Source organism: Thamnophis elegans, chromosome Z (genome assembly GCF_009769535.1).
Source record: "Thamnophis elegans isolate rThaEle1 chromosome Z, rThaEle1.pri, whole genome shotgun sequence".
Lineage (NCBI taxonomy): Eukaryota > Metazoa > Chordata > Lepidosauria > Squamata > Colubridae > Thamnophis > Thamnophis elegans.
Window position 1 is genome coordinate 8,349,841 of NC_045558.1, and position 22,316 is coordinate 8,372,156.

The following is a 22,316-nucleotide window of genomic DNA, read 5'->3' on the forward strand; positions in this document are numbered from 1 at the left end:
TGAAATGGCATACTGGTAATCCTCGACCTTCAACCATTCGCTTAGTGACCATTTGAAGTTAAAGTGGCACTGTAAAAAAGTAGCTTACGGCTGTTTTCCATGCTTAGGCTCATCACTGCAGCATCTCTGTGGTCACGTGATCGAAATTCAGATGCTTGGCAACTGGCGTGTACTTACGACGGTTGCAGTGTCCAGGCATCACGTGATCCCTTTTGCAAACTTCTACCAAGGAAAGTCAATGGAGAAGTCAGATTTACTTAACAGCCTGGTTACTGACTTAACCACTGTAATGATTCACTTAACGACTGTGGCAAGAAAGGTTGCAAAATGGGGCAAAACTCAGTTAACAACTGTCTTGCTTAGTAATGGAAATTTTGGGCTCAGTTATGGTCATAAGTCGGGGATTACCTCTGTGTGTTTTATTGTTCTGGCTTCAAGCCACGAAGAATTATAATGTGGGTGGCCCTATCAATGCTTTGAATAAATAACCCCCTTATACTTTATTTGCAACGTTGGGGAAGGAACAGGAAAAGGGAGTTACTAAAAACCTGAATGCATCAGTACAGAAGAGCAGTGCGTAGGTGCCTAAGGATAAACACAGGTAAATTTTACTTTCATGATAACAATAGGATAACAACAGATCCAATTTTGAAGGAGAATAAGTGATTCATATTGCAATGTGGGCTGGAGCATCTCATAACTGTTCGGTGCCTCTTAAAGCAGCCGTGTCCTCTCTTAAGTTCAATTGCCTCTGGGGGTTGGGGAAGAGAAATTTCATTAAGGTGAAACGCATGCTCCATATTTGCTTCTTCAATTCCAGTTCCTTGCCCAGCCCTAATGGGATGAAACTGGTAGGGTAGTTTGCAAGCTGCTAAGTCAGCTTGCAATTTTCTAAGTTCAGGTTGAGATTCCACATTATATTTTGACTGTCAATAAATCAGATTTCTCCAGAACTAATTTGTTTATTGACAGTCATCACTTCCTTGTCATTAAATACAGATTTTATCTTTTTCCAACAAGTTGCAGCTGTCGTAACTTGTTGCACTTGAGTATTTATTCTGTAATTATGAAGACGTTAATGTAGAAGCATTCCTTGCCCAATCAACAGATAAACACAATGGGCATTTTTAAATGCAATACTAAGATCATGTTGCCATTTTTCTAATGGTTTTTAAGACCATGCCAGTTCATGAAACAAGACGTGGCTTGTTTTGAAATAAACTATAATGAAATCACTGGATTATGAAAGTTACTTTTCTCAGTAACACTTGTGATTAGCTCCAAACAACAGATTCTTGGGTCATATGATCATAGCCTCCCTTGTGTTTGTATATGTTTGAGAACTTTAAAAAACACTGAAGGATCAAGCTGTATTCCTGGTATATGTAAAAAAAAAATGCAGGTAGTCCTCGTCTTATAACTGTAATAATTGGGGCTGGAAATCCAGCCTTAACTCATTATAAGTTATAAGTCCAGGCATCCATACGACTGGAAGTAAATTTTGCAGCCTCTTTTGTAGCAGTTGTTAAGGGGTTGTTGAGGAAAGGCAGCAACTGTTAAGCGAGCATTCACGTTGTTAAGCAAAACCAATTGTTTAAATGAGTTGTTGTTGTTTTACAGAAACATTGAGAAACCACAACTGGTCACAAAACTGACTCACCCAAAATCCGGTCATGGGACAGCCAGGGGTGTTCTATAGGTGAGTGGAGGATCATAAAACGACAAGTCGTAAATCAAAGACTACCTGTAGGAGGACTTTAAGGGAAAATTCGAAAGGGACATGCAATACCATACAATTTCCCACACCTTCCCGCCAATAAAGAGCATAAGGAAGGCAGAGTGAGGATTTGCAATAGATTTAATGATGAACATTCTCCTAAAAGCTGTGCCTTGCACTAGCTGAAGGCAAAACCCGTTTTAATTCCATTGATTCCCACTTCGTTTGGTGATCCACACTTGTGGGTCTACAATCAGCTACTCCCCAATTAATTTCCCCCGTTGTACAAACCATGATTGACCATGGCTAGATATTAAAAGATAACTTGAAATACAAAAACCTCTTAAGATCAGATAGAGAGAGCCTTCTATTTGTTTGCAAGAGGGTCAAACCAGCAACCTACGTAAAATAATGAATGTTATCTTTCCATGGAGGTTCTGTTTATCAGTGCAATCTGAAACCTGTCCTTCAGTTTAATTTTTCCAGTTCTTTTAGAACTGTTCATTTTGTTCAGGGACACCCAAACAGCTGTGACAGCTGATGGAAGGAGGAGGAGCCTCTGTAGTTCAACACCATGCCCGTCATTCCAGCTGCTTCAGAATTACAGGTAGTCCTTGATTTCATAAATAATTGGGACCTGGATTTCCGCTGGCCGTTAAATAAGCTGTGTCTGATTTTTTGACCTTCTGTGTCATGACTGTTATGTGAATCACTGCGGTTCTTAAGTGAATCACAGAGTTATTAACTGAATAACTTCCCCCACTGACCTTGCTTGTCAGAAGCTGGCTGCGAAGGTCGTAAACGGGGACTTGCATGAATCCAGGATCTGCAACCAATAACAGCTTGGTTGCCAAGCACCTGGATTTCGATCACGTCATCATGGCAATACTGTGATGATCGTAAGTGCGAGGACTGGTCATAAATCATCTTTTTTTTTCAGTGCCCTTTTAACTTTAAGCCGTTGTTAAGAGAATGGCTGTAACTTATACAGAGCGATAAACCTCTAAATCAAAAACTGAGAGAGAGACAGTTCTAAGCAAGGAACGTCAAACTTTAACAACTTTGAAACTTGTGGACTTCCAACTCCCAGATTTGTTTGCTGGGGAATTCTGGGAGTTGTAGTCCACAAGTCTTAAAAGTTGCCAAGATCTCTGTCCTAAACTTCAGCCATCGCACTGGTTTGTGTTTTCCTGGCTTATAATTCAGTGATGGATTACTCTTTAGGTTTAGGAGGACTATTCATTGGGCATAAATTTCCTTTAAAGTAAGTACTACAAGTCCTGATATTTAAGGTGGCATAATCTATATCTAACCATAGATTTTTGTTAATAGGGTCTTGCACAATAGTTCAAGAGTTTTGTGTTTTTAAAGCCCTGGCACCATTAACTTTGGCACAGCAGTTTGTTGAGTGTAATTAGCAAGCTAATGAAACTGGTCTCCGGCACAAGAGGATAAATGAAGAAAGGCTCTGGAAAAGTGTTTGGGATACACAATTGATCGCTTTTTAAGAAAGCAAGATGAACTTTTGTTGTTTTCTACCAGGAACTGCTGTTCCTACAAGGCAGATTTCTGTTCACAGCAACCGTTTCTGAAGAGTTGAGTTACGGGATTAATTGGCAAACAAAACCATGGTGGCCATCACCAAAAGTGTGTGTATACTCAAATAGATAAGCAAAGTACCCAACCATATTTTGCTCTCTTTACAGGATGCCATCGGGCTGCTCCTCTCTTTTGGGAAGGGGCTTGATGGTTCACCTTGGCATTTAGAAGAGAAAAACAACTCTGACAGCCTGCTAGTTACTTATTCAGGTTATTAGTATCACCGGCTATCCACATGCGATACACAGGCATGCACATAGACATCATGCATACACAAACACAAGGCTTCAACGCTTCACTTACAGCTTCCCATTTCTAGGCAGCTATAGGAATTTAAGCTTTGTTAAAACTACCTTTTAAAAGGCAGCTGGGGGTTAACTGTTTACCTGTCCCTAGGGACAGCCTCCCTATTCCCATCCTTATTTAAATTTTCAGAATTACATTTTTAGAAAGCCAGCGAAAGCCTCACAAGCAAGGTGCCGGCGAGTTATTTCTAAAGGCAACTTTTAATTGCATTCCAGTATGGGTGTAAATATAAGCACGGTTCCAGCATAAAAACACCAGTTTTGTTTTAGAGAGCGGTAGGAAGGACAAATAAGCAGGGTTTTTTTTCTGCTCAAGTAAGCAAGCAAGCGCAGCGGATAAACAAAAAATCTTTTTAAAACAAAAATCACACAGGAGAGAGATGACCTAAAAATAGCCCCATCATATAAATCATGTTTCCAAAACGGGGAGCAGTTGGTGACTGCAGGCATGCAGAATTTTGATACCGCAAGCACACAGGCACACATCTAATATTGTTGCTCCAACCTATCCTGGGTCTTTCCAGAAATCTCTAGATAGAACCAATGGGCTTTCCACGCCAGCAGAATTTCTCGGAAAGACCCCAGCAGCTCAATTCAAGCAACGCCTGGGTATTTGGACCAGTAGCACACACTGCAAAACGCTGTCCCCCCCCCTTTTTTTTGCACATTGGAGCTGCATTAAAACGGGGGGTGGGGGTACAGAGAGAAAAGGAAAATGGAGCGAGCTTTGTTTACAGCACCGACCGGCGAGGAGGCAGTGACAGTGAATGTATAATGGGCATCCTGAACAAAGAAAACCCAGCGAAGCAGCCACTTCGCCGGCTTTAACCCCTGCCAGGATTTCGAGGCCGCTTGAAAACGAATCTGCAAGAGCCGCGGACATAAAGCGAGGGAGGAAACGGTTAAAGGGAGATTTGGAGGGGGGGCACCAACATCTATCTAGCGTGGCACAGAAGAGCTATGGAGGACGGGGGTTCCCTCCTCCCGGAATGCTTTGTGGGGGGGGGGACTCTGAGAAAGGCAATGGAAGGATCACCCCGAGGCCCTTTCCTAAAAGAGAGGAATAGCGGATGGTACCCCGTAATTGGGGGGGGGGGGGCGTAGGAGAGAAACCCAGCAGACCAACTGAACAGCATCTTGCAGCTTGCGGAAAGATGCTCGCGCAGCAAACGGGCTGGGCAAAGGGTAGCGTGGGACAACTTATGCCCAGAACCGAAGCAACCACCGGGCGAGCTCAGGGCGCCCTCGCCAAGTAGAAGGCACCCTTTCCTATCCCTGGTAAGCCTTGGGGAGGCTCCCTACGGGATAAGGGGGCAGCCTCGCAAACGCTCGGCCGATGCTTTCCAGGGTCCAAAGCCCCACGGCCCCCTCCCCTCCCGCGCCGTCCAGTGACGTCAGCGCTCCCTGTTGTTGTTATCCCGCGGCCACGAGATCGGCGTGTTGCGCGCGCCGCGTTTTTCGGCCAAGCCGGCGGCGGCCACCACACTATCGCCACCGCGCTGGACGTTACTCCACCCCCCCCCCCCCCCGAAGGGTGATATTTCTCCCCCTTTCACGGACCCCTCCTAAAGTCATCCAAACAAGGATGGAGGGAGGAAGAACGCGTAACAAAAGCTGAGGCAGTGAGACCCTCCGCCTGCTCTCTCCCCCCCCCCCATTACGCGCCAATGCTCGCCTCCCGGCGCTGGTGGAAGGTTTGCCGTGCAAAAGAAAGGAAGGCGCAACACGCCGCCTCCCGCCCCACCGTCATCATCACCTCCTCCTCCTGAAGGCTGGGGCGGGAAGAGAAAAGCAGATTTGCAGCGGGATCAGTGCGGTGGGACAATAAGGCAACATTTCCATAACAAGAGAAAAGGGTCTGGCAGCAAAAGTTGCAGCCCGGGGCTGAAAAACATCCCTTTGCTCCGCGCTCCCCACGCACGCGCACCTCCCCTCCCCACACTCCTTTCTTTAGCCATCGGGATCGTCTCCTCCTAATGGGGTGGGGGGATACCAAAATAGTGAAAAGCCAGACACGGTCCAGGCGTGCAGGCGTGAATGTAAGCCAATCTGCACCGCCGGACCCACCACCACTAACCCTTCCCGATCCCCCCACAGTCGAGCTTTGTTTTGGGAGGGAAAGGGGGGGGAGAGCTGCCTGCAAAGCAGCACGGAATAAAATTCCTTCGGGAGAAGTTGCTTCGGAAGCAGGGCCTTGCCAAAACCCGGGCGGGCGACACCCTCATCCGCTTGTTTACATTTGCAACTTCTCCGCTAACGTGCTTTTTTTCTCCACCCTCCGAGAAACCCGGCCCGACTCGGGCGAAAGTTGAAAGATTCCCCCAGGGAGGAGAAAAGAGTCGGCCGCCCTCCTTCTCCAGCGCCGGCCAGCAGCGTTTGCAAACTGGTTTGAAAAGAGCGCTCTGGTCTGTTCAGCCACCGGGTAGTTGCCGCCAATAAACGCGGAGGAGATCGCCCAGATCTGGCTGGAAAGAACGCTTTTCAAATCACGCAAAATCGTCCTACGGCGCTGGGTAGGAGCCGGCGGTGCTCCTCAACGCCCGCAGGATTTCGGATAGCCGTTCCAACACCAGACGTTATCTTGAAAAGAGGGTGCAAGGGGAGGTGGGGGACAGATGGAGGAACCGCGCGCATAAAGGAATCCCCAGGGAATTTGTAAGAGGAGGAAAACGAGAGGAGAGGGCTCTTGTTTGCAAGGTCCTGCATTCTCCCACCCCCCACCCCTTTCCAAGCGAAGCATCGCCTGGCGAGAGCCGGGAGCAAAGCCCCGAGGCCTCGCGCGCCCTGCGCCTGTGCTGGAGGGAAAATGAGATTATCTTTCGCCAGGGCGAAAAGCCGGAGCACGCGAGGCGAAGGGGAAAGCAGAGCTGCGCTATCCCCTCTTCTCCGGCTCAGCTTTGTTTCTCTCCCCCCCACCCCCCCCCAGCACATGCCCTCGCGGGAAGCAGCCTTGCGCTCCTAGAAGCGCACCGGCCTTTCGGGTCTTTTCCAACGGGACACCGCTGGAAACACCCTCCCGTGTTTCAATTCGCGATCAAAACACGCGGCCACGAGAGGGGAAGCAGAAGGGAGAAGCCGCGGTTGCCCCCAGTGGCTCCCGCAGCGCCAAAGTGCGCTTGTTTTTGTTCTTTTCCCACTCTCCAGTTAACCAAATCTCACCCCGTTTAACACGGGCTATTTCCCCGATTTGGGTGTTTGCACATCGGGTTTGATGTTGCTGCTGGGAATCACTATTATTATTACTACTACTATTATTATTGTGAATAATAGGATTATTATAAGGCCCAGCTCACGCACACCCTTTTTCTTTTTTAACAAAGGAGGAGGGGTGCCCTTCGCAAACTTTTCCCGATACTTACGTGTGCAAATGCTTCCCCAAAGGAAGGCGAAAGTTAGCCACGAAATCTTCATTGTCTCTTTTCTCTCTCTCCGTCTCTTCCTTCTGTTTCTTGCCTGCTGGTGCGAGGAAGGGTCGGCGGGGGAAACGAACGGGCGACTGGAGGGAGGGAGGGCAGACTTCAAAAAGCTGGCCCCGTCCTTCTCAGCAACAATGAAAGGGGAGGATTGAAATCCTTCCCGGCTCTCGGATAAAGCAATCAAAGTCCCGCAACAGGAGAGCCAAGAAGATACGTCGGGGCGGCTCTAAATCCTCAAGACAGGTGGATCGCAGGCTGCCCGGTCGGCTCCCGGCGCAAGGCTGCCGCTCCAATTCACAGAGGTGCGTCGATCAGAAGAGGATCTGCTTCTCCGGATCTGATGGGTCCTGGTGGCAGAGAGGCCAGGCAAGCTCTCCGCCAACCGCCCCGTCCCCAAAGCGTTCCTCTTCTTCTGGGTCTTCTTATTCAGCAGCCGCGGCGATAGGAGGAGGAGGGTGGGCAGAGGAAAAGCCGAGGAGGCGGAGGAGAAGGCGCGGCGTAACCCCCACACCAGAATTGCCCGTCCCCTCCCCCAATTAAATTAAATCTCCCTCGCTCGCGCGCGTTTAAGTCCAGAGCAAAGGGGCGGCGACAGCCAGAACAAACTTTGCCTCGGGGAGTCCAGAGGCTCTCCAGAGCAGGCAGCACTCAGGCAACGGCGGCTGCCAACATCGTTATCAAAACGGAGCGTGAGTCGCTCCTGCGGCTTCGGTCACGTCCTCCTCCTCTTCCTTCAACACCGCCGCCGCCGCCGCCTATGCCGTTCGGGCCGAGAGAAGAGGTGGCGAAGGCGCTGCTGCTGCTGCTGCTGCAGGGGACAGACGGAGCGCGATAGGCAGCCTCGCTTTCGGGCATCGCTCGCCGGCTCGGCCGCTCGGGAAACGGGCGAGCAGCGTGCCTACCGCTACGAGCGGGAGGCGAGACTGTGGCTGCAGTTGCCATGAACAGGCAGGCAAAAGCAGGCAGGCGCGCTCACGAGCCCGCCCCGCGCGCCTTCGAGCCCGCCCCTTACCCCCCCCCCCGTTCGAGGGGAGGGGGGGTGGATGGAACGGAGGATGAGGGGGGGTGTTTGGAGGAGAGGCAGGAGCCCGGATGTTCGGTGCAAAAGTGGGGGCCAGAGCAAGGGAGGCGGGACCAGGGGGACGATGCTCGGCAAATGACTGGGGCGGGTAGCTGCCCGTCAGGGTGCCCGCGAGGCTAGGACTAGCCCCGGAGGAGAGGCGAACGGTAGGTAGCGCGCCCGTGCCCGCGCCTTGGCGTCCGAGAGTTTGGCGGGTGGCAGCCCGCCTTCGCCCCTGGAAGGGTGAGTCGCGATGAAGAGCTGTACGATCGCTGGCCTCTCTGTGGAGCCTACACGTGTGGTTGCGCGCACACGTGTCCCTAATCAGAGGCCAGGCGCTGTCCAAATCAAGTAACGCAGGGCGGTCCTGCCCGGAAGGAAGTCCTGCGAAGTGGAGGGGGATTTGCTCCCCCATAAAGCACTGGAGTGGGGCTCGAGGACTTCCGATTCGGAAAACCTTTGGCCCGTGAGCGTCTCCACACAGGCGTGTATCCTGGTCTCCAGAATATCACCTTCGTAGCGCCAAAGGAAGCGATCCCATATTAGAAGGGGAATGCGTTCTAGGGGTTTCTTGGGCCGCTAACATCTCCAGGAGAACTTGGGTTACTGATTCCCGCCAGCTGCAGGCTTGCGAGGGGTCCTGAATTCTAGTTAGTGGAAAGCCCTTCAACTGTCTCCTCGGAGTTCTGATGAGCTCCAAAATGTGCCAGCTTTTTTATTTCACCTACTAAAGGCAATAGAATAATGGTAAAGTGGGGCAAACTAAGTGCAGGCAGACTTGTTTAATTCTTGGATAGGCGACCACAAGGAAATCCCAGATGCCAAAGATGCAAGAAATAAAGATCCATGAAGCCAACCCTGCCATAATGTTGCAGAGAGCCACCTGGATGGACTGGTTTAATTGCCAAGCTCACCTTACCGAAGATTTGACCTTCACATAGTGTCATTATCTCTGTTCCCCATTGCAATAATTAATAGCAGGATAATTCAAGGAGAATGGCCCCAGAGAGATCCACATTGGATCAGTGCTATAGAACCTTTGTCTCTTTTCCTCCTTTCCTTCCTGCTATTTTCATACTGAAATCAGAGTTTGGTTGAAAATGCATTGCTGTGGTTCTGCTATTTTCATTTTATTTATAAAACTTACATGCCACCCATCTCACTATCCAAAGGATTCTGCTTTGTTCAAAGCCTCATCTTCTTAAACGTAAAGGTTCCCCTCGTACATACGTGCTAGTCGTTCCTAACTCTAGGGGGCAGTATTCATCTCCGTTTGAAAGCTGAAGAGCCAGTGCTGTCATGTGGCCGGCATGACTAAATGCCAAGGGCATATGGAATGCTGTTACCTTCCCACCAAAGACGTTTCTTATTTTTCTACTTGCATTTTTACATGCTTTCGAGCTGCTGGGTTGGCAGAAGCTGGGACAAGTAACAGGAGCTCACTCCATTACCCAGCGCTAGAGATTCGAACCGTCAACCTTTCTGATCAACAAGCTCAGTGTCCTAGCCACTGAGCCACCGCATCCTTCATTACTGACTGCTAAAGGGGCACCAAAGAATAAGCGGTCCTTTGAATTAATATTAGGAAAAACAGCAGAACAAGCCAGGAAGCCCAAGAGGCGAATCAACCTCCTCCTGCAGCAGACAAATTGGGCATATTTGGCTTTTCAAAGCTGGAGGAAAAGTGATTCCGTTTTATTCTTTACCCCCTGGATGTTCTTGGGGTGGCCTCATACCAGCATTCAATCCTGAACCAGATGTTGCAGACCTCATGGGTGAAACCTCTGGTCTAAATTCGGATTTTCAGCTGTCTTCCTGACTTTCTGTAATCCCCTGCAGGATAGATTTCTGCAACACTGTACACCATACAGAGTTTTCTAAAGAGTTATTTTGTGTCACCATGGCTGTTTTTTATTTGGTTTTTTTACAGGTTGTTCCCTCCCAGATGGATATATTATCCCATTCTGAAGTCTGGTCTTCTCTAGATAGGTCAATACAGCATCTAACTCTCATGTAGAGGTAGCAGTTTGTGGGGAAATATTCCAGCCAACAGGGCTAAACCGTGAAGGATGCTAGCGAGATGAAGTTAAGCAACATCTGAAGGTTACACATGGCTCACCCTTGTGTTAGGGGAAGGTTGGGAGAAATACTTGAGCTATCTCTTATCTATAGCATATGCATGTTCTTATCTGGTAGAATGAGTCCAAAATTATCAAGGTCTTTTGAAGACACCTGAAAAAAAATTCATATGGAGAGTCTTTTATTTTTTATTTCTTTTCCTACTTTCTTTCTCATCTTTATTTTAATAAGCAATTCAAGATGCTGATCGTACCTCATATTCCTCCTCCTATTTTCCCTACAACAAGAACCTGTGACAAAGGATGGGCTGAGAAAGAGTGATTGGCCCAAAGTCACCCAACCACTTTTCACAGCTAAGGTGGGACTTGAACTCACAGTTTCCAAGTTTTTTGCCTGGTGCCTTAACCACTAGACCAGTGTTTCTCAACCGTGGCAACTTGAAGATGTCCGGACTTCAACTCCCAGAATTCCCCAGCCAGCGAATGCATTCGCTGGCTGGGGAATTCTGGGAGTTGAAGTCCGGACATCTTCAAGTTGCCAAGGTTGAGAAACGCCGCACTAGACTAAACTGGTGGAATATATAAGTGGAATTGTAAATGAGGAGGAGCTATACAGACCCTTATTCCATGTGTAACCAAGTCTCATCTACTACATCTATGATCTCCGAGAAATTTTTAGAAGTGTCTCACACCTACCTGATAAATACTTTTGATTGTAGGTAGGCTGTTCCCTCAACAAGTTCTGGTGAAGAGACTGTTTTGCTTCCACTTCTTGCAACATATCTGTGGCCTGATTGAAATAAAAAGTGTGTGTGTAAGAGAGGGCGAGAGAGAAAGAGAGAGATTTTGTCTGAGTGCAGCATTTCAGGCTCTTCCCACCATGAAAAAAAACCAACCCTGCTGTCTTGAGTTCCAGTTTTACAAGCACATTCCTAGTCAAGAGGGGGAAATGGTCCTTCTACAGATGGTAGGAATTTCAAGACCAATCCAGTTCCCTGGAGTAATGTCACTATTATGGGCCCAACTCACCTCGCAGGATTGTTGTTATGGGGAAAACTATCAGCTATCTTTGCTACCTAGAGTCATGAAGAACAAATGTTCACTTAGGGAAAGAAAGAAAGCACTCATCAAGGATTATAAAGACATTGATCCATTTCCTATAGGGTGGGGTTTTTTTAAGGGAGGCAGAAAGACCCCTATACCTATATCTGTGTCAAAGTCAGAAAGCAAGATGGATTTAAGAAGGGGGTGACACATCCTCTGAAGGAGATGGGAAAAGGTAGAATTTTTTTAAAAATGCAAATAAACCTTTAATAGATTTTTATCCCACCTATTTATATAAAATTCTAGGCAGCAATTATTTTCTCCAAACAACCACCACCATGTGTGGATTGGACTGAGAGAGTGATTGGCTCAAAATCACCCAATTGGCTTTCATGCCAAAGGTAGGACTAGAACTCACTGTCTCCTGGTGATTGACCCAAAGTCACCTAGCCAGCTTTCATGCCAAAGATGGAACTAAAACTCAGTCTCCTGGTGATTGGCCCGAAGTTGCCCAGTTAGTTTCCACACCTAAGGCAGGACTAGAACTCCCAGACTCCTGGTTTCTAGGCCAGCACCTTCAGTGTTACATGAAGCTGCCTCTCAATGTCCTTTGTTAAATATCTTCCAGGCTAGTAAAAAGTATAACCAATCCTTGCTGAGTAATTGAAATGTTCATGCTATGCCCATTTATCAGTAGACATTTTCTTGGAAAAACAAAGTTGAACTTTCTTTGCCTTGCTTGGCTTGTTCTCAGGAACCTTAAACAAAGCCACAAAACATTTGCGAGAGCGTGGTTGTTGGGAAGATTTGACTTGAATCTGAAGAGATACACAAGTTGCATCTTGGAACTTGAAACAGGCAAGGATTAAAGGCAAGAGGGGGAGAGAAATTCACAAGATATAAACACAGTGATTGAATTGTGTAAGGCTGTGATAGGAAACATCAGATATACTAGGGGTGTAGCTAAAGGAGAAAGTTAAGAAATCAACATCCTGAAAGAAAGCAAGGGTGTGCCACTTCTGAATATTTGCCAAGAAAACAGTGTGCAACCATTCCTAGAATCACCAAGAATCCAGAAGGACTGGAAGAAGATTTTTTTCCTCTAGGAGTAAAGGAGGTGTACTTTCATTGATCATCTATCCCACTTTGCTGTTGTGAATGCATTATGAATTTTGAGAACATGTTGTGGATGCTCTCACAAAATGACTGCTAAGGTAGGCTTGATCAGCGTGGTAGGGGAAGGATACTGCAAAATCCATTCCCACCCCCCTCTAGAGCCAGCCAGAGGTGGTATTTGCTGGTTCTCCGAACTACTCAAAATTTCCGCTACCGGTTCTCCAGAACCTGTCAGAACCGGCTGGATTTCCCGCCTGGTTTTATTTTTTATTTTTTGTAAAAAGTTTTATTTTTTCCTTTCCATATACAGTCACAAATATATATTCTCGTAAATACTATTAATGTTCATCTGTTGGCTTCTAACATTTATCACAACCTGTTTAAAAACATAAAAAACCACAATTGGTATCGCTTTCTTACCATCCCGCATCTCCATCTTATTTTGCAACAACCCTACTTCCCTCTAGTTTTATTATTGCTTCCCACTCTAGTACACATTCTGTCTCTCAGACTCTAAAGCAGTGGTTTGTCAAACTTGTTAAGCTATATGGACTTCAATTCCCAGAATTCCCCAGCCAGGATGGGGAATTCTGGGAGCTGAAGTCCACTCATGTCAACCAAGGGATTCTGAGACTTGAAGTCCATATATCTTAAAGTTGCCAGGTTTAAGAAGCATTGCTGTAAAGGGACAATTGAAAACAAAATGTTAGATACTGTAGCTTAAGTAGTATGTGGTACAGTAGGAACAACAACAAAAAAACTAGACCCCAAATTTCCAAATAATTAGAAAAATACTTTTTTTCTATGGTGGCACTCACATTAACTGAACATCTGAATTGGCTGCGCAATGAAAACTGGATTGAGGCCAACACTAGTCAGAATAATCCGGTTGAAACCCATCAGGTTTAAATAAGGAGGATATTGAGTTCAACACTGTTGCTAAATTACCCAATTGCATTGTTTATAGAAAAATGACAACGGCTATTTTATAGTTAGGCAAGGGAATGTAGAATTGGGTGGTCCGAGAATGTTTCCAAGGAGCTCTAATAAACTTTAATTGTTGTGTTCCATTTGGTCATGTAGACAGGCATTTGGAGCGAAGTAGAGCTGGAGCAAGAGATATTCTCCGTGACTAAATGAAGCATAACTATTAAAAGTTTTATTAGGAAAGGGGGGAAGGATCCATGAAGGCAAGAAAAATTGGGTATTCTGCTCAGCTGATTGCTGGAATGCAAGGAAGGGAATCTTTTAGAGAAGTGTTCCTCAACCTTAGCAGTTTGAAGATGTGCAAACTTCAATTCCCAGAATTCCTCAGTCAGCCAGCATGTCTGACTGGGGAATTCTGGGGATTGAAGTCTGTGCATCTTCAAACTACTAATGTTGAGAAACACTGTTTTAGAGGATTGTAGAATGGAGCAAATGCAAGAGAGAAAAAGCAAGAGAAACGTTTCTGAGTATTTTGCATAAAAAAAGAATGAGGGCTAAGAATAGGAAAGTCTTACCTGGAGAACTGGATATTTTATTTTTGAGATGCTTCGGCTTAAGATGCAGCTGGTGAAGGAAGAAGGATCTGTGATAACAAAAATGTAGTATACATTTTAAAACCAAAACCATTCAGTGGCGAAAGGTGAATAAGTAGGATGTTGTAGATATGCAGGGTGCATTCTATAGTATATCTTTATTTCTCTCTCTAGCGAGGCGTACATTTTTTGCAGCTACTACCCTAGTAAAAATATTAAACCATATTTAGTAGCAAACCACTGCCTGCCTCTTTCCTAAAACCCATTTCAGCTTTCAGATTATCTTTTGCTATTCCTGCTTTCCATTCCTAACAAGATTTATGCGCTCAGATGAGAAATTATGCCAAGCAAACATTATTGAGCCTTGTAATTAAATATTTTTATATCGGCTCCTTGGCAGATCTGGTTCTTCTGACAGTTCTGTTTGTCTTTCCAAATATTTTAAAGTTCTAGTTTTATACGTTTAAAAAACTGAATTCAGGGAAGGGGAGGAGAGGGGTGTGTGCACCCCTCTCTTCTTAAGAGTCAGAAACTAAGTTTCATAACAAGAAAATCACAAGTCTAAATCAGAAGGCCTAAAGATTATATATCATAACTCTAACTGCCAACCAGTCTGAGGAAAACCAGTCTGACAAGTTTTTTGCTTTCTAGCCAGTTGCCCAAAAGGCTGTTTTGTTTTGTTTTGTTGCCTGCCTTCAACCTTTCCCCACCCTGCACCAATGCAGAGAATTATCTGTATTTAACACAGTTGTGCATCAGGCTTCACCCCCCCCCCCAGATCTTAATCTTGTCCCTTACTTAAAGCAGGCTATCCTGGGCCTCATTTTAGATCTTAGGACTTGGATCCTGAGAATTTCAACTCTATACCATCTCCCTAAGTCTACCCCAGGACGCAGGTAGTCGCTTTGATCTCGTGAATGCATTATGAATTTTGGGAACATGTTGTGGGTGCTCTCACAAAATGACTGCTGGGGTGGGCATGGTTGGTTGTAAAATACCTTTGCTTTCTGAACAAGGGAAGCCACTGAGGACAATATATGGGGGTCACAAATGTGAGGATTGTTTCATTGCACCATGTGTGGATTTATTGGTTCCCAGCCTAGTACACATTCTGTCTCTCAGACTCTTAAATCAGAGTTTTGTCAAACTTGTTAACATATGTGGACTTCAACTCCCAGAATTACCCAGCCAGGATGGAAAATTCAGGGAGTTGAAGTCCACACATCTTAAAAGTTGTCAAGTTTGAGAAACGTTGCTGGAAAAGGACAGTGGAAAATAAAATGTTAGATACTGCAGCTTAAACAGTGTGTGGGGACACAAAAACCTAAAACAAAAATATTCTAAATAATCAGAGAAATGCTCTTTTCCACAGCAGCACCCACATTAGCATCATTTCGATGCCAGTCAAATGCATTTTATTTCCCCAGACTTCTTAATAATATTTTAATTGTATTTTGTTGCATTGTTTTAGATGTTGTTTAGAACACCTTGCTCTTGCCTAGTTTTTATTTTTACTTTTTTAAAACTGTAAAGTATCTATTTTAACAGTATTTTATTGTTATCACACAGAAATCTTGATAGTTGGGCAGTTTAACCTTTTTATTTTATTAAAGAATGAATTAAAGTTAACATAGACTAAAACAAAGTAGGGAGCAAATTTCCCTAAACCCAGACTAAGAAATATTTTCAAAACTATTATCCCCAATATATACACACACAGATAGGTAGGCATTCATACGTATAAGCTCAGAACTTGATGATGATTGCCTTGGGACGCTGTGGATGTTCGCTTTCTAATACAGCAAATAAGGTGACTAACTTTTACATCAGCATGCATTCCTTAAAGCTATTTCATTGTCTGGAAGCATCCTGTCTAATTGTTTCCTAAAACAATCATTCACAGTAAATAGCAAATTATGCAGTAATGCACTTACATATGTGTGCGCACAGACAGGCACACACACACACACAATAGTTTTGCATTTAACTGCCTTGAATGGATTGGATTTATCTTCATCCAGGCGGGTTTTAAACTCTTGGGGGGGGGGGGATTTGCATTTGCCCAGCCCTTAACAGTATCTGTATGCCCTTTTTATTTTATCAATCCCTGCTTATGAGAAGTTCCAAGCACTTGTGTTTCACCAAAAGGGATTTTTTTTTCCTGAATGAAACTTCAAAATAAAGCCTCTACCAGAATTGAGGAACTGAAATTGAGTAATTTCAGGATGTTCTTGTTTAGATTTCATCTGGGACACAATGAAATGAGGTGATCTTGAAAAGAAAATACTGTTTTAGATAAAAAGAGTCAATGACTTTAGTTCTGAAACAGTTTTGGAAATCAATTCCTGCTCGAATAAGGAAGCCTTTTCAATATTTCCTTCCGTAAAGTCGTTGCAAGAAGTACTTAGCCCAGTAATTAGATTATCCGACCTGGTTGGTGCCTCATGATCAGAATTTTATAACTGATAAGCTGGCCTCCTATCTGCTCTCCCCCAGGGTTTACCCCTCACCTGATACCTGTGCAGGTGGGAAAGAAGTAAAAAAAAGTGGGACTGCCAGGAGTGGGTCCCACTGCATAGCATAATGACAGTGTTTACAAACACAGAGAGAATGAACATTTCTGGATTCCACCAATATCTCTGCATAACAGAAGGGACCTTGTGTTTTCGGAGATTCTCAGCCACCCAGATCATGGTTGTCCCAAAGGTGCTTTTTCAAGAGGCAACTGGACTTTCTGGTTTTCTTTGAAGACATTTCACTTCTTGGATGAGAAGCAAAAGTCTCCAAAGAAAAACCAGGAAGTCCAGTTGCCTCTTGAAAAAGCATCTTTGGGACAATCTTGGAGGTCTTCTAGTCCAGTGTTTTTCAACCACTGTGCCGCGGCACACTAGTGTGCCGTGACATAGTGTAAGGTGTGCCGTGGGAAAAACACTTTATATATAGTCAATATAGGCACAGAGTTAAATTTTTTTAACATTGTCTAATGGTGGTGTGCCTCGTGATTTTTTTCATGAAAAAAGTGTGCCTTTGCACAAAAAAGGTTGAAAAACACTGTTCTAGTCCTACCCCCTTCTCAAGCAGAAGACCCTATACCAGTGTTTCTCAACCTTGGCAACTTGAAGATGTCCGGACTTCAACTCCCAGAATTCCCCAGCCAGCGAATGCTGGGAGTTGAAGTCCGGACATCTTCAAGTTGCCAAGGTTGAGAAACACTGCCCTATACCATTCCAGATCAATAGTTGTCCAATCTCTTCTTTAGCTGTTGGAGCACCCACAACTTTTGGAGGCAAGCTGTTCCACTATTGTTCTGACTGTTACCAAATTTCTCCTTCGTTCTAGGTTGCTTCTCTCCTTGATTAGTTTCCATCCATAATCTTCCTTTATTGCTTCCTTCTGCAAAACCTGAGGTTTGCAGGTTATGGGGTTTTTTTTCTCCTCCTTTGGAGGAAGAATGACCACTGCCTAACCCAATGTTTTTCAACTTCAGCAACTTTGAAGACATGTGGACTTCAGTTCCCAGATTTCCCCAGGTAGCATGTGGTAAAATTGCCAAGTGGTTACTCTGTGGGGTTCACGATGCTCTCTGAGCTTGGTGGTTTTCTCACAGACTTTTTTTTATTACCCAAATGAAACTAGTTTAGGTCTGGCACTGATGATGCTACCTGGTTTGCGCAATGAAACATCTACAAGGAAACCACCAAGCTCAGAGATCCTCTAGGACCCCATCATTTCATCCCTGTGCTATTTAAGTACTCTTCTTTTTCGGCCTCATTTTTCGCCTTTGTTAAGAGGGGACACTCTTTGAGGCCGATGTGAGAAAAGGCCTTTTAAAAAATATACTAGTTTGGCACTTTGCTTTCCAGCACACCTCTGGGGAAACCTGAGGAAGTGGTAACACACACACATACACTAGACGGCAGCACTGAATTTATAGCCAAACAGCCCTGGAATTTCTTTAATCCTGAGATCAGCGACAGGTTGATGCTGCCACCTGTGGAGAAATGTTTTTATTCATGGTTTGCATGATACCACAAGAATAAACAAGGAAGGCTTTGGCAGTAGTTTCTTCCAAGCTGTTCCCCTAATTTCAGAAAAAAAAAAACTAAACATCCATAAACTATTTCTGAAAACAGAAGAGTGGCTGTGATCCTTTCAGTACTTCGGTTGACTTTACAGATCCGAATAAGCAAGAATACTTGTTTGGTGGTGGCTCTTGCAGGACTTGCAAAATCACAAACAACTGGGGTTTAGTGGCTTAGCAAGCTCAAAGCAGTGATGGTTTATTCAATAAATCATGGTTATGCAAGGGATGCTGAACAGGGTATTTGAATCCAAGCTGTCCAAGCAAAATGTTCAGTATTGTACATCAGGGGTATCAAACTCGATTTCTTTGAGGGCCACATGAGGGTTGTATTTGACTTTGGGGCCAGGGTGGCGTGGCCAGGGTGGGCATGGCCAGCTCGACATCACTCGTATCGGGGCGTCTGTGGTGGCCCGAATGCTCTGCCAGTGAAAACAGGCTTCCAAGCTCCGTTTTCAGCTGCGACAGCCTCCTGCAACCCTCCTGAGCTCTGTTTTTGCTGACAGAGGCACCACAGGCTGGTCCTTTGCTGTTTCCAGAGTGATTCCATGGGTCAGATCACCTCATGGGCTGGATGTAGCCCTTGGCCCTTGAGTTCGACACCCTCTGTTGTACAGAACTAACATCCTGAAAACTTGCAGGTTTGAAAAAGCAAAGGGAAGTTAAGTATACTTTTGATTGCTCAGTTTTTAATACAGGTAGTCCTCAACTTTTAACAATTCCTTTAGTGACCGTTCGAAATTACAACAGCACTGAAAAAAGTGACTTATGAGAGTGTTTCCATGTTTACAACTGTTAAAGCATCCTTTGTGGCCCTGTAATTATAATTTGGACATTTGGCACATGGCTCATATTTATGACGGTTGCAGTGTCCTGGGGTCATGTGATCAGTTTTTGCAATCTTCTGACAAGCAAAATCAATGGGGAAGACAGATTCATTTAACGACTGTGTTACTAACTTGACAAAGGCAATGATTCACTTAACAATTCTGGCAAGAAAACTTATAAAATGGGGCAAATGTTTACTTTACAAATGTTTCACTTAATAACATAAATTTTAGGCTTAATTGTGATCGTAACTTGAGAAATACCTCTACTGTTCTTGCCTTTTTTTACACTATTACTCAGAACAGTCCTACAATATTTAATTATGTTTGCTCCAATTTGGATTTATATTTTTCCTTCCTTCCTTCTTTCCTTTCCTCCTTCCTTCCCTCTCTTTCGTTCTTTCTTTTTTCTGCTCGATAAAAAGTAAAAAGCTCACCAATCATGGTTCTTAAGGTTTGATAGGAGGTTTAGGAGAGATACTTTTTGTCTGACTTCTCTGATGACACCTATCCAGTGTGGTTAAACCTCTGGCAGAGCTCTCATCTTGAATGCACACAAACACCACAACCACATCAAGGGGACAATAACACCATCAAACAAGAACATCTGCCTATCCCAGGTCCTTGGGGGGGGGAACTCAATAGGCAGATAAAAATGCCAAATTCAGTGTGAACATCTGGCTGACTGTGTGATGAAACCATAATAATAATAACACTCCAGGTCCCGAAATTGTTAATAAGAAGACAAGGCAAGCATGATATTGGAAGTGGCAATACTTGGAAATAGCAGAAGAGAAGGGAAAGAACTGCAAAATCGCAAAATGCAAAGGTCTGCAAATAGAAGTCGAACAACTATGGCAAAAGAAAGCAAAACTAGTAGAAGCAGCAATAGTAGTAGAAGTGCAATCCCAAAACATGTGGAGCACTTCTTGAACATTATCAGCATTGACAAAATCCCCATCAGTCAATTGCAAAAGGCAGCTTTACTTGGAACAGCTTACATCCTGTGACAAAACCTTTAACACCATCAAACATCCACATTTGCCTATCTTAGATGCTTGGAAAGGACTCAATGGGTAGACAAAAATGCCAAATCTGGTCTGAACATCTGGCTGACTGTGCAACGAACCATTTTTTGATCATCGCCAGGAGAAGGTTCCTAGCTTCCCTCCAAAATTAAGCGGAAAGAATCGGGATTAAATGCAAATTATGTTTTTGAATGAGTCTTAATATACAAGCGTATACACACATGCAGATGCACAGAAGTACATACACACACACACACATATATATGCTTTATGAATAAGATCTCAAATTAGTTTCCCAAATATGAGTCATTTTACATCTTTGCCATATGTCACTTCAACTCAATAAAGTCTTGTTGCTTGGCTAGCAATCATCTCCAAGCATTGCTATTAATGAATACATATTTTGCAACAATAATTAGGCAACAACTAATTTACACAGATTACAAACCAGGGAGAGTCACTTTGGGAGAAAATAAAATGGAAAGATAAACACACCATAAATATAGCAGAATGCTTTGACACTGCTTGGCAGTACAAAATCGCATGAGGATAGAGAACAGAAATGCGGTTTTCAATTCTGCTCTTTGCTTGCATTATCAGCTTATGATATGTTCTAGATGTCATAAGACACCCAGGATTTTTAGCCAAAGTGTGCTATGGCTGTTGTGCTCTTTGGAAGTTCTGTGAATTATTGTTCCATCACAAAACTAATCCAGACTGAAACAATTGGTTGTCACAACTTATGTTAGACCAGTTTCAAGTGTTATCTTACCCTGGCTCAGTATTTTAGGAAGCCCAGAGAAACATTACAATGGATTCCACTTCTTCACTTCCTCTCTGTTTGATATTAGTTCCCAACTCTGTAATCAATGATGGTCCTCAAGCCTCAATATCTATGGAGATTCTCAATCATCCATGTCATGGTTTCCCCAGAAGTGCTTTTTCCAAAAGGCAACTGGACTTTCTTGCATTTTTGGAAAGCATTTTAGTTCTTCTAGGACTGAAGAAGCTTCTTGGATGAAAAGCAAAGCATTTTCAAAGGAGGAAAAAGCCAAGCAAGTCCAGTTGCCTTTTAGAAAAAGCATCTTTGGGATAACGTCATCTCATAGAATAACTTAAACCATAAATAAACAAGAAACATTACAAGCCAATAAAACAACATCCTACCTGCCAATGACTACTTCAGCTTCAACCACAATAATGCACGAGCAAACAATAGATACAAATTTAAGTTAAACCACTCCAAACTCAATTGCAGAAAATGCGATTTCAGCAACAGAGTGGTCAGTTTCTGGAATGCACTACCTGACTCTGTTGTTACATTCCCCAACCAGAGGTAGGTTCCTCCTGGTTGGCCCAGATTGGGCAAACAGGTAGTAGCACAAGTGGAAAGCTCCGCCCACCCACCCAGATGCTTCTGTGCATGCGCAGAAGTGTCATGCACATGTGTGAGCGTGCCCAAACCACTAGTAAAAAAATTGGCAACCCACCACTGACCCAAACCCCCATAATTTTAACCTAAGATTGTCTACTGTTGACCTCACCCCACTTCTAAGAGGTCTGTAAGGGGTGTGCATAAGTGCACCAGTGTGCCTAATGTTTCTGTCCTACTGTCTCCATTTATTTGTGCCCATTTACTATGTTCATACTTACGTTTATACTTATACCTGCTATCTTTTACATGTTTGTAAAAGACAAATGAAATAAAATGAATAAAATAAAAAATAAAAAAATGGTGGCTAGGCCTAGTTGCTTGGTACAGCTCAGTATTCTGGGGGTGGGGTGGGGGGGAATAACATTGGAAAATAGTTTCAGTGGTGGCCCCTGAAGTGGTAGGAGTTAATGATAGAATAGAATAACAGAGTTGGAAGGGACTTTGGTGGTCTTCTCCCTAGGCAGGAAAGCAGGGTTGGGTTCCTGCCAGTTCTAACCTCTTCTATAGAAGAGATTCCACAAATCTACAGTGCCATTTAGAACCGGTTCCAACTCCCTCCCCCTGCCCATCTGCACATCGTCAAGATGACGAGCAAGAAGAGGAATTCTGGGAGTTGAAGTCCACAAGTCTTAAAGCTGTCAAGTTTGAACACTTTTTTTTCTAAAGGATTAGGGGTGCAAGGGTCTTATAACTTGACAGCTTTAAGGCTTGCACACTTCAATGCCAGAGTTTCTGAGCCAACATTTTGGTTGCTAAGCAAGAGCGTTGTTAAGTGAGTTTCACCACATTTTTCAAGTTTGCCAGGCCCACCCAATCACATGGCTGGCAAGCCACTCCCACCCGGTCACATGGCGGCAAGCCATACCCACCCGGTCACATGGCCAGCAAGCCACTCCCACCCAGTCACATGGCTGGCAAGCCCCTCCCACAAAGCAGGCCACACCCACAGAAGAAGTTCTAAAAAAAATTGAAACCCACCACTGCAGGAAAACCTACCACTCTTCAGACAAATGGTTATCCAACATCTTAAAAACTTCAGTGTTGGGACATTCACAACTTCTGGAGGCAAGTTGTTCCATGGTTAATTAGT

General features: G+C 44.6%; 1 protein-coding gene across 4 annotated transcripts in view; it reads right to left on the bottom strand.

Annotated features, from left to right (window-relative positions):
* Positions 1-7,981, bottom strand: part of ACVR2B (activin A receptor type 2B) — an 80,738-nt gene extending 72,757 nt beyond the window's left edge. For 3 of the 4 annotated variants that reach the window (XM_032235127.1, XM_032235126.1, XM_032235129.1), the window contains exon 1: positions 6,981-7,981. In XM_032235127.1, coding sequence (XP_032091018.1) covers positions 6,981-7,032 — 52 coding nt within the window. In that variant the 5' untranslated portion in view covers positions 7,033-7,981. The remainder of the gene's footprint in view (positions 1-6,980) is intronic. The other variant, XM_032235130.1, reaches the window with a different exon arrangement.
* Between the last annotated feature and the right edge of the window lie 14,335 nt (positions 7,982-22,316).